Source organism: Dioscorea cayenensis, chromosome 17, assembly GCF_009730915.1.
Source record: "Dioscorea cayenensis subsp. rotundata cultivar TDr96_F1 chromosome 17, TDr96_F1_v2_PseudoChromosome.rev07_lg8_w22 25.fasta, whole genome shotgun sequence".
In the NCBI taxonomy this organism is placed as follows: Eukaryota; Viridiplantae; Streptophyta; class Magnoliopsida; order Dioscoreales; family Dioscoreaceae; genus Dioscorea; species Dioscorea cayenensis.
In genome coordinates this window covers 22,334,270-22,346,227 of record NC_052487.1, presented here as the reverse complement: position 1 = coordinate 22,346,227, position 11,958 = coordinate 22,334,270, and the positions used below count along the sequence as shown (strand labels likewise).

General features: G+C 35.7%; 1 protein-coding gene across 7 annotated transcripts; it reads right to left on the bottom strand.

The window, feature by feature from the left end:
* Positions 1 to 3,407: 3,407 nt before the first annotated feature.
* On the bottom strand, positions 3,408 to 10,929 carry LOC120280659 (nuclear pore complex protein NUP1). Of its 7 annotated transcripts, none has more exons than XM_039287574.1 (9): positions 10,818 to 10,929; positions 10,546 to 10,740; positions 10,294 to 10,385; positions 9,725 to 9,873; positions 9,277 to 9,475; positions 8,776 to 9,084; positions 8,610 to 8,690; positions 5,235 to 5,759; positions 3,408 to 4,370 (listed from the first exon to the last, which is right to left on the bottom strand). In XM_039287574.1, exons 2-9 carry the CDS (start codon positions 10,661 to 10,663, stop codon positions 3,816 to 3,818), a joined length of 2,028 nt encoding a protein of 675 aa, XP_039143508.1. In that variant the 5' UTR covers positions 10,664 to 10,740; positions 10,818 to 10,929; the 3' UTR covers positions 3,408 to 3,815. The 7 variants fall into 7 exon arrangements, with proteins under 7 accessions (XP_039143508.1, XP_039143506.1, XP_039143507.1 ...); XM_039287572.1 differs by having other exon boundaries at positions 3,408 to 4,114; positions 4,193 to 4,370; positions 10,546 to 10,923; XM_039287573.1 differs by having other exon boundaries at positions 8,776 to 8,924; positions 9,012 to 9,084; positions 10,546 to 10,923.
* Positions 10,930 to 11,958: the final 1,029 nt, after the last annotated feature.

The following is an 11,958-nucleotide window of genomic DNA, read 5'->3' as shown; positions in this document are numbered from 1 at the left end:
ACCCTAAACCCTAAACCCTAAAACCCTAAAACCCTAAACCCTAAACCTCTAAACCCTAAACCCTAAACCCTAAAACCCTAAACCCTAAACCCTAAACCCTAAACCCTAAACCCTAAACCTCCTAAACCCTAAACCCTAAAACCCTAAAACCCTAAAACCCTAAACCCTAAACCCTAAACCCTAAACCCTAAACCCTAAAACCCTAAACCCTAAACCCTAAACCCTAAAACCTCTAAAACCCTAAACCCTAAACCCTAAACCCTAAACCCTAAACCCTAAACCCTAAACCCTAAACCCTAAAACCCTAAACCCTAAACCCTAAACCCTAAAACCCTAAACCCTAAACCCTAAACCCTAAAACCCTAAAACCCTAAACCCTAAAACCCTAAACCCTAAACCCTAAAACCCTAAACCCTAAACTCCTAAAACCCCTAAACCCTTAAAACCCTAAAACCCTAAACCCTAAACCCTAAACCCCTAAACCCTAAACCCTAAAACCCTAAACCCTAAAACCCTAAACCTCTAAACCCTAAAACCCTTAAACCCTAAACCCTAAACCCTAAACCCTAAACCCTAAACCCTAAACCCTAAACCCTAAACCCTAAACCCTAAACCCTAAACCCTAAACCCTAAACCCTAAACCCTAAACCCTAAACCCTAAACCCTAAAACCTAAACCCTAAACCCTAAACCCTAAACCCTAAACCTTAAACCCTAAAACCCTTAAACTCTAAACCCTAAACCCTAAACCTTAAACCCTAAACCCTAAACCTAAACCTCTAAAACCCTAAACCCTAAACCCTAAACCCTAAACCCTAAACCCTAAACCCTAAACCCTAAACCCTAAACCCTAAACCCTAAAACCCTAAAACCCTAAACCCTAAACCTCTAAACCCTAAACCCTAAACCCTAAACCCTAAACCCTAAAACCCTAAAACCCTAAACCCTAAACCCTAAACCCTAAACCCTAAACCCTAAACCCTAAAACCCTAAACCCTAAACCCTAAACCCTAAACCCTAAACCCTAAACCCTAAACCCTAAACCAGATGTGTATAAGAGACAGCCCTAAACCCTAAACCCTAAACCCTAAACCCTAAACCCTAAACCCTAAACCCTAAACCCTAAACCCTAAACCCTAAACCCTAAACCCTAAACCCTAAACCCTAAACCCTAAACCCTAAACCCTAAACCCTAAACCCTAAACCCTAAAACCCTAAACCCTAAACCCTAAACCTTAAACCCTTAAACCCTAAACTCCTAAACCCTAAAACCCTAAACCCTAAACCTAAACCCTAAACCCTAAAACCCTAAAACCCTAAACCCTAAACCCTAAAACCCTAAAACCCTAAAACCCTAAACCCTAAAACCCTAAATAAACCCTAAAACCCTAAAACCCCTAAAACCCTTAAACCCTAAAAACCCTAAACCCTCTAAAACCCTCTAAACCCTAAAACCCTTAAAACCCTAAAACCCTAAACCCTAAAACCCTAAAACCCTTAAACCCTAACCCCTAAACCCTAAACCCTAAACCCTAAACCCTAAACCCTAAACCCCTAAACCCTAAACCCCAAACCTAAATCCTATTATCCCCACTCGAAATCCGTCCCTCCACATAGATCAATTGTGATATGTTAATTTTATATTGATAAAACTTTCGATGTGTTTATGTTTCATTATATATATATTTTTTTTATATTTAATATTAGTATGACCTCACTAAACAACAATCCTGGATCCATCCTTGGGTACATTGTCAGATTGGTTAAAGCTGTTGATCTAGCCACCCATGTTAACTTCCTTCCAACACGCCGTGAGAAGATGTCATCTAAACCCATCAGCTCAGTTGGCTGTGTAGACTCAGGCGAGTCATGTGCTCTTTCTAGGGCTGTAAACAAGCCGAGCCGAGCCGAGCCGAGCTTTGTTTTGTTCAAGCTTGAGTTCGAGCTCGAGCCGAGCTTTCTTCGAGCTTCATTTTTCATGTTCAAGCTTGGCTCGTTACTATTTTAACCGAGCTCGAGCTCTAACTGAGCTTATTTTGAGCTTCATGCTCAAGCTCAACTTGTTAAGAAATTTTGAAGTTTAGACTTGGCTCGTTAGCTTGATTAAGGCTTAATTATTTTTTTATATTCTATTTTTTTATTTAGCAAAGTATCTTTTAAAGCTTATTTAATGAATCATTATCAAATATGACTCAACTCGATTTGAGTTTGAGGGTCATTTTAGTAAAAAAAATAATTTAAGGTTGTTTATGGAATCATTAAGGTTTGAGTTCAAGCTTGTTAAAATCTTCATCAAATAAGTTAACAAATAATTACAATAAGAACGAAATAAACATTTTGATGTAACTATCTATAAATGTAATATTATTAATGATCCGGTAAATAAGCTTGTTTATGACACTATAAATGATTATATTAATGATTGTTACAAATAAAATTGTAAATGATACTATAAACGAGTTTTTAATTATACAATAAACGAGTTGTTCACAAGATTTAATGAGCCGAACTTGGTAATGTTCAAGCTTGGCTCGTTTATCTTAAGAGTTTATTTAACTTAATGAACTAGTTAACCCGAGCTTTTAACGAGCTGAGCCTTCGAATAGTAGTTTAGAGCCCAATATGTGTGACTCAAATTGACAATGACATAGTCACATATATACCTTAATATGCATATGCATATGCATATCCATATAAACAAGCTCACAACCGAGCTTATAAGCAAGCTTATTCATGAGCTGTGTTCGTGAGCCAAAACGAGCCGAGCTTGTAGTTCCTCAAGCTTGGCTCGTTTATTAATCGAGCTTGAAAATGATGTTCAAGTTTGGCTCTCGTTTACAATATGAGCTGCACACGAACGAGCCCATATCGAACCGAACACCGAGCCGCTCACGAACGGCTTGGCTCAAATACACTCCTAGCTCTTGCCACACTCAAGGAAATAGATAAAGTGCTTACAAGATAGTGAAAAATAAGTTCAGTGTGCTACCAACAGGAGAGATGCTGAGAAGGAAGAGTGAAGAAAGGTGTGTCCGTTTATTTAAAAGAAGAGAGTTACATGCCACGTGCCATTGAACAGGAGGAAGATGACACAGCCGTAGGTGAGAGGGAATTCTATGAAATTCAGCATTAATATTTCACTAATGGTATGCTTTGTGGGGTTTCATCTAAATCTCAAAATCCAGGGTTTGAATTTCTATAGCTACCACATGCTCCGAGTTGGCAAAAATTATGTGGTGTAAATCATAGAAGACATTAGGTTCAGATAATCTCCTTTTTTTACTTTGGAAAAATGAAGCAGGGGTGAAAGAAGCAATTAAAAAGAAAAATAAACACTACTTTTTGCCTGCTTTGATTGAATGAAGGAAAGAGCAACTGAACAAAAGAAAAAAAAAAATAAGTAAACCATAATAATGGTCTCTTCCCACCAAATTTATTTAAAAAACCATATTTTTCACCCTGGATGTAAGACTAAAAGACCATATTTTTATTTAAAAAAGGGATACAAAACTATTAAGGCGAACTTTTTCACCCCGCCAACCATATTCTGATAGGCTAACTGCGCCTTCTCTTGCTATCTTCCGTTCACTTGCCGCACAAAGTCATGAAACGAGAACGTTTGGCCATTGTCTTAACTCGTCCAGCCCAACAAATCAGGGGAAGGACATCATTTACAGTAACACTACAGCTCATCCTTCACAACCGAAATTGAAGCAGCAGAAAGATCATAAAGAGTGGTTGCGTTCTCCAAAGAAAGAACAATTATGTACTATGAAAATATCCACATGGACATCAAGTGAGAACAGAAGCCTACTCTTACACTAATACCAAAGAATCTCTTCCCTCCACTTGCGAACAACAAACTGTGTTCTTGCCAAATGCCGTGAAAGACAGTCGCTTCTTATCAGATCCAAAGTGAAATTTGGATGCTGAAGTGCCAATGAAGTCAGCATTTGCTGAACTGCCAGCAAATGAAAAAACAAGTCCACTGCCAGCACCGCTGGTGCCAAAAGTGAATGCTGGAATTCCTTCAGTGCCCAAGAAGTTTTTGTTTTCTGCCGCCAAAGGGAACAATGTCGGAGTTGGTGGTGGTTCAGAAAAAGCAACAGTGTCCACTGGAACAGGAAAAGTGAAGCCAGAGCCGTTATCAGATATCTTCAGTTTTCCATCATCGATAGGCTTGCTAGACTCACCAGATAGTTTTGCTTCCTTACTCGGAATGCCATCAGTTAAAGACTTCAAAATTGAATCATGGTCAGAAAAACTAGGGCAATTCTTAGCTGTTAAATGCACTGCAGCAGCTGCTCCTTGAGGATAACTTGATGCCAAGTCCTTGATGCTGCTTAGTCCCAGACATGGGCAGGCGGGAAGCTGCAACACAATAGAACATGGATTGATTTGAATCACTTACCTTGGCAAGAAAAAAAAAACCTCCAGCATCATCTACAAGATTACCAACCATGGCAAAGAACTTAGCTCATTTATAGTCCAAATTATTTTCATAACGCAGACAATTGTCTATTTTCTTATAGACAATTTTCATAAATCTTGTGTTTGGATATAGAGAAAATGGTAAAAAAGAACAAAATTGTTCTATAGTTTTTCCTCTACCCAAAAAGAACAAAATTGAATAAGCAAATAAGGAAGCCATTGTACTTAAATTTTCTTTTCTTTTCCACTGTTTTCCTTTTTCTTATCATTTCATTCATTTCCCCTTGGTCCAAACACAACCAAAGGGTAGTTAGCAATATAGGAAGCCCTGGTATATTGATGGTTGTGCATGATAGATCAGTGTACAGAAAGCATGATAGATCAGTGTACAGAAAGCCAAAACCTATCTGACCTGAGGAAATTAGTCATGTGAGAAGTGAAAGCAACCAAGAAGTATATAATGTTTCACATCGACATGCTACTTATATTATCATTGAGGGATGCATATACATGATTTCAAGCCTGCAGAAGCAAAACAATCATGAGAGAATGCCAGCTCAATGAAGGATCAGTTAGAATCACTAAACATTCTAAAGACATCTGCCATGATTATGCCATTATAACAGTAAATCAAGTAACTTTCCATAGGATCAAACAGTTCAAATACAAGCATGCAATTGAACAAGAAATTCAGTCACAACAGTAACATATTAGTGATTATGATGCAAATAATCTCATACCACTTGAGTATAAGTAGGCTTGAGAAAAGAAAAGTATTATCATACGTAAGGGAAGAAAGAATACCTTATTTGTATGTACAGTTTCCTGGGCTCTGTCTACCTTCTTGATCAGGCAGTCTGCGAATTGATTAGCTGCAGCACTCACAATGGGCGGATTTTGCTTGCTATCCATGACGAGATTGGTAGAGATCGAGGGGATCTTTATCCTTGTTATTGCTGTCGTCAACTCCAGTGCCTTTTCTTTTGGTGAAGGAACAGTTCTACTGATGTCATCCAATATTTTGCGAGCAATTTCACTCGATCGTGGGTGAACAGTAGAAGAACCAGCAAAAAATGCAGGCTTGTTTTCATCTCTACCAGAAGGTTGACGCATCATTATATCACCTGTTATTAAAACATGTTCAGCATTCCTTTGACAAATGGATTCACAGCCCTCTAAAATCTCAGAACTTTCTGAGAGATAAGGGAGAGAATTTTGGACATCAGGTGGATCAGCTACGGTAGATGCCACATTCTTCTGGCGTACTAGTCGAGAAATGCCAATGGATTTCAAGTCATCATCCAAAATAGAGCTCTTTCTCTTCATTGTCTGCAATTAAACCAACAGGAGAGAAAAGCATGTTGTCAGATGACAAGAACAAACTGTAAATGGAGAAAGTTCTAGGTGAACTATAATACTGATACCGTTCTGCATCAATAAAAAAGCATGGTTTCTCTTCTCCGGAAATTGTTAAATTTAGTAATTTAGGAAATATTAACCAGCTGAAACCTTTAATTACAGTGAACAGTTGATAAATTCAAATTCACCATAGTGTTGATTAATGTACTAACCAAAGCAAATACAATTCAAATCTCGAAAGACTTTTCAAGAATAAGCTCAAAACAACTTGCAACTTTTAGGAATTGTTTGGTTCGATGCAAGTGAAATTACAGTGTGAGTCACGTGTGATTGAAAATGTTGTATTTCAAATTATAACATTATTATTTGGCTTGCTGTAATTGGAAATGTTGTATTTATTTTTTCATTGTTTGGTTTGATGTTCCTTGAAGGATATGATCACCGTACAAATGAAATGGTAAGATTACCCTATTATCTATCATTAACAATATTTATTTAATATTATTCATAAAATCCTTTAATTACGTAATATGTTTCTTCCCTCTATTTTGCGTTTTCCGCCCTTTTAGCCCCTCTAATATAAAATCCGCTTTTTTGTCCTTATATTTTCACATTTTTGTCTTTTTGGTCCCTCTAATTGACAGATCTTCCTTTTTGGTCCTTCCAGTTGATGAATTAGAGGGACAAAAAAAAGATTAAAATGTTTAAATACGAGGACCAAAAGAGCAGATTTTACAACTAAAGGACGAAAATGTGCAAATACAAGGACCAAAAGAGCGGATTTTATATTAGAGGGACTAAAAGGGCGAAAAACAAAAAATAGAGGGACCATTTTGATATTTATACCTTTAATTTTATGCTTAAAATTAATTCATTAATTTAACTTTTACTATCTATCATTAATGTCAATACTAATGCAAGAAAATTAATTAATTAATAAATTTAAAGGTCATTATTAAATTTAAAAATATGTAATATCCTTTAATTTGATGTCTAAAAAAATAATTAATTGATTTAACTCTCACTATCTACCATTAGCACTAATGTAAGAGAATTAATTTAATTATCATTTATTAAATTAAAAATATGTAATATTCTTTAATTTTATACCTAAAAAATATTTTTGTAATTAAAATTAAATAAAAATTGATAGTTTAAAATACAATATTAAATTGAATAAAACATAAATAATTATATGTTTAATTATGCCAACAATGGATCACCATGCAAGCTTGATGTGGAGAATGGAGAATGGTGATTTTAACTCAAATGTTTTGTTGTATTTCAACTTACAACAAATTTTATTGTAAATCGAAATACTGCAAAAGTACTCCAAACTGTAAAACTTTTTACATATAAAACTCATTTCACAGCAAATCAAACAGCTTTTTATATGTAAAACTAGTCACATTACATCTACTTACAGGTAACCAAACAACCCCTAATGTAAATCCATTAGACTTTCTTTAAAGAGCAAAACTTTGCTAGATTCACAAACGAAACAATAATCCAGATCCTATGATCTTCCCTCAAGTCTCTTCCAAGAATAAAGGAATTTAAGATGCATGAGAAATCACTCAATAAAACCATTTATTGAGACTTGCAACAATCACAAGGTTTCCTCCTAAGTCTTAGGGTCCATTTGATACGCAAGATTTTGAGGGACAGCACAGGACAACTTCTATTGTCATGCGTTTGATTTACAAATGAGACGGGAGTACAGCACAAACTACCCAATCGGTACAGCACAACTTCCTAATTTTTTTGTACCGCTAAAACCATGGTACAAAAATTCTTGTGTAGTACAGGACAATTTATGACAAAATTGTCCCTATTTAAAATTAAAAATTATATACTCATTAAGAAGTGATAACATGATTTATTTATTTATCTATTTATTTATATTTTAAGATTTAGATATTAATGAAAGTTTGTTTGTTGTGGATTAAATGTTTTTAAAATTATGTTAAATTTTTTTTAACTTATTATTATTGTTGGGCATTGTAAAATTTGATAAGATTTTCATAAAATATTATTGTATGTTTTTTATTATAAAATAAATATAGAATAATAAAAAGATATTATCGTAATTTACTATTTTGATTTTGTGTTTCGTACTGTTCAATGAAAATCAAACATTGAACAGCACAAGCACTTGTGCTGTACTTTAACTATTTGTACTGTATTGTACTGCTTGTCCTGTTCTCTTTAACGAATCAAACGTACCCTTAAGGAGTTCAAATAATTCGGTATTAAGTAGTAGTTAAGATACTCCTGCTAAGGTAACTATCTTTTCTGCAATTTCATATCAGAAGTTCAAATTCAACAATGCTCAAATCAAGTTAGACAACATTTTGACAGCTGCTAACCAACTAAGTCATCAGTGAACAATCAGCCAGGGCACTAGTGATGTCAGTTCTTAATCTTATATCTTGGTTTATTACCCTCATCATTGAGCACCTAACATAGCTAGAATTTCATAGAAGGCCTGTCTGCAACTAGTTACGTGTTGTTCCACCAACAGCTAGTATTCCAGCTTCATAAGCTCATCATATAAATACACCATGACCAAGATAACAAAACATTGCTCTTTAATTAAGCCAAAAAAGCAGAAATTCCGATCATTGCCAAGAGCCATTATTGACTCAATGATCATGAGACAAAAAGAGAAAGGAGGAAAATATCTAAGGAGCCAATTCCCCTTCACATATAGATGCGAATGATTAGGACAAAAGGAAACGGATACAGAAATCATGCTATCATCAACAATAAATAAGCAGTAATCAAGACGATTATTCTGTAGCAAGGATTTGTTAATACCGTATTAGCTCCAAATAAAGGAGTGTAAAATTGCTTCAATTCAGCCAATACTGCATTAGGATTTCGGTCACCAACTTGAGACTGATAGCAAGTTAGACAAGAAAGTGAGGTATGTAAACAAATGGATGCACATGTGACAATAACATAAAGTAGCATCAGCATTGACCTTGGAAGTATATCTTGAGACAAGTGTATGAGAATATGGACTTTGGGAAAAAATTTGCAACACAGCACTGCTCCTTTGAGTTTGAGGAGTGCAGCAGCCAAGATCACCCTTTAAAACTGCACCTGGCCATCTTGTGGGTGCCTTAATAGCTGGTGAGAAAGAAAGTTCTGATGCATAATCAACATCATTAGATCTATTTTTCTCAGATTTTGATCTTGCACTTTGACTTTTTATACCAGATGTTGCTGCTAGAGCTTGCATGTAAGCTTTAGCGATATCAACAGGCGAAGAACCAACTTCTGTATTACCCTATTACATATACATACATAAAATAAAATTTTTAAAAAAATAAAACCCAAAGGAAAGTTTATATGAAAGTTTAGAACAGTAATATGCCAACAAAAAAGTCAAAGTTAGAAGGCAATAAGGAGTTACAGGTAGGAACACAGAAGAACAAGAGCATTGTTTGGAATGTTAGATAAGAGAGAACAATATACTTACAGTTGTAAGAAGTGTGTCATGGCCGTTTTTCATCATTTGATCTGGTTGGGATGTGTTATTTTGCTTTCTTAAAGAGATCACGTCTTTTTGAGGCGGTGCCTCTATGGCTGCTTCTGCAACTTTGGGAGCACGATCATCAACATATGAAAGATCAGTTGTTCTTGATCGTAACAATTCTACCAGACGACTTGATTCATCTCTGCACAGAAATGAAGGTCCTTTGAGGAAGACAGTCATCAATTCAAATACCAAGTGTGGAACTGAATAATTGGTTAAGGACCTGAAAGGCAGTCATCCTCAAACCTAAGGGAATGAACTAATATTTCATAAGCCTGAACAAATCCATGCAAAGAGAAATTTCGACTTTATAGCAGGACAAAGAACAAAATTTGAGGTGTCTGTCATTTCAGTCATAGAAAGCCAGAAAAAATAAAGAAAAGTAACTGACCTGGTGAATATTTTCTGTTTCAACAGTTGCTCAATTTCAGCCAACCCTCTCTCTTCGTGCGCATTATGTGGTTTGTTTGCCGCAAAGTCATTGCTCTCAGGCTTGACTTTTGGCAGGCTGGCTTCCAGAGAAGAAGTTTGCTCTTTCTTCTGCACCAGAATCAACAGAGTTAAAATACTGCTGATTAATGAATTTGAGAGCAGCAGACAGTTTTACATTATTATGTTGGTATGTCGCCAGGATTAGCTCAGTATCTTTGAGTGAAGAATAATAAAGTTAACAACAAACAACATGACTCAATCAACCTATTTTGACTAACCATGAGCTTCTTCCTGGCATTAATCACTAGAGATTTCTGCCTACCATAGGTGGTCGTGGTGAATAAGAGAAGTAATCTCATATGCAAATGGAAAATGAACATCCTCACGACAAAGAACACACAAGCTTTCCTTTGGCCATGATGAAGAAGAAAATTGTATGCTCATGTAAAAACAATCAAAAATCTAATTCCTTGTGTGAAAAAAGAAATAGATGGTATGAATCAGGATAGTTAGAAAAATAAGGCTTACATAATGATGAGATTCAAGGGTGAAGAGTTTCTCGTAGTCCTGTGGTGACTCTACTCCTGCACAACATAGGAGAATTAAAATTTGAAGAACCCCTGCAAGTGGAAGTAAGTAGCCAAAGGAGAGGATCACAAAAAAAAAAAGTAAAGTTTTAATCTTCTGTTAGATGCATGATCAAGCATCTAACAGAAGATTAAAAATTTATAAAATACAAGTAACAAGAAATGGAAGGGCAATAAAAGGAAGTAGACGTGCCTGGGGTGTGGACTAGGGAAGAGAGATAAGGGCGTTGTCGTTGCTGGGATAGGGAGAAGAAAGGGGAGCGTGGTCGTGGGGCGGGCTGGGCAAGGAGCTTGGAGAGGCATTGGACCATCGGCGGCTGAGCGGAAGCAGTGATTCTCTGCGACTGCTGGCCATCAGCGCCCTCCGATTGCTCCTGCACTCCATCAGCTGCAGATCTACTCAGCACCTCCATCTGCTGCCGCTATTAGGCTATACACTCTATTCTACAAATATATTATCCCTACCTTGCGCTGCCGCCTCTTTACTTCTTTATTTGTTGTGGATGTTTTTTAACCCTTTTGCCACACCGCATCCCTTGCTGGCAGGTTGCTTGCTGCAAGGTGAGACGGAACCGGGCCTAGGTCATTCACGCATTACCGGCTTTATGTTTATATATATAACCATAGATTTAGAAAGAAAGAAAAAAAGAAAATGGTGGTTTTATATTTATATTTTTAGACTTAAAAAAATATTTAACGATGAGCTTTTACAAAATATATATATATATATATATATATTATAAATTTTTGGGCTTTTTTAATAACAGTAATTTATTTGTTTTAAAAAAGGTTTAATTGTCGTACAAGTCCCTATAATTGTATACTTTCTGTCTTTTTAGTCATTCTAATACTTTTAGGTACAATTAAGTTCTCATATTTAGTCGAGTTGAGATTCGTTCTAACATCTGACATATTTTTAGAGTCAGATTAAGTCCCTCAGAATTTACACCGCTCATCTATACCACTGTACTAGAATGACCCATCTCGACTAAATACGGGGACTTAATCGATCTCAAAAAATATTACAAAGACTAAAAGGATAGCAAGTACACAATTACAGGGACCTATATAGTAATTAAACCTTTAAAAAAATATATAATTTTCATTTCTTAACCAGATTATGGTCAACCTATTTTTTTTTTAGAAAAAGATACAAGTTTAGATTTCTTATCATTTGCATATTTATTTGATGAAATGAATTCAAACTTACCAATAAGTGAAGCATTTTGGAGAAAAAAAAACTAAATCTAAAACTTTAACTTTTTTTTTCTTTTTGAAAGAAGGAGCCAAAGGCTAATTTATTAAAATAAAAAGAACGGAAAGCATAACATAAAAACAAGAAGGTCCAAAATAAGAACAGCAGCAGCAACAACAATAGAAAGAACTTAGAAGAAAAATCCAAAATCACTAATAAAGCTTTTTCCTTATCCATTTGGGGTAGATATCCGCGGTGATGGCAAAGAGAAATAACACGTGAGTTGATGTCATGAATAGGCAACTTGGTGGCGGGGAAAATCTACATTCTCGAGGATAATATGGATGCACGGGTTCCCAGCCATGATGAGAAGTTGCCTAATAATAGGGATCTAAGAGTTAAGCCGACAAT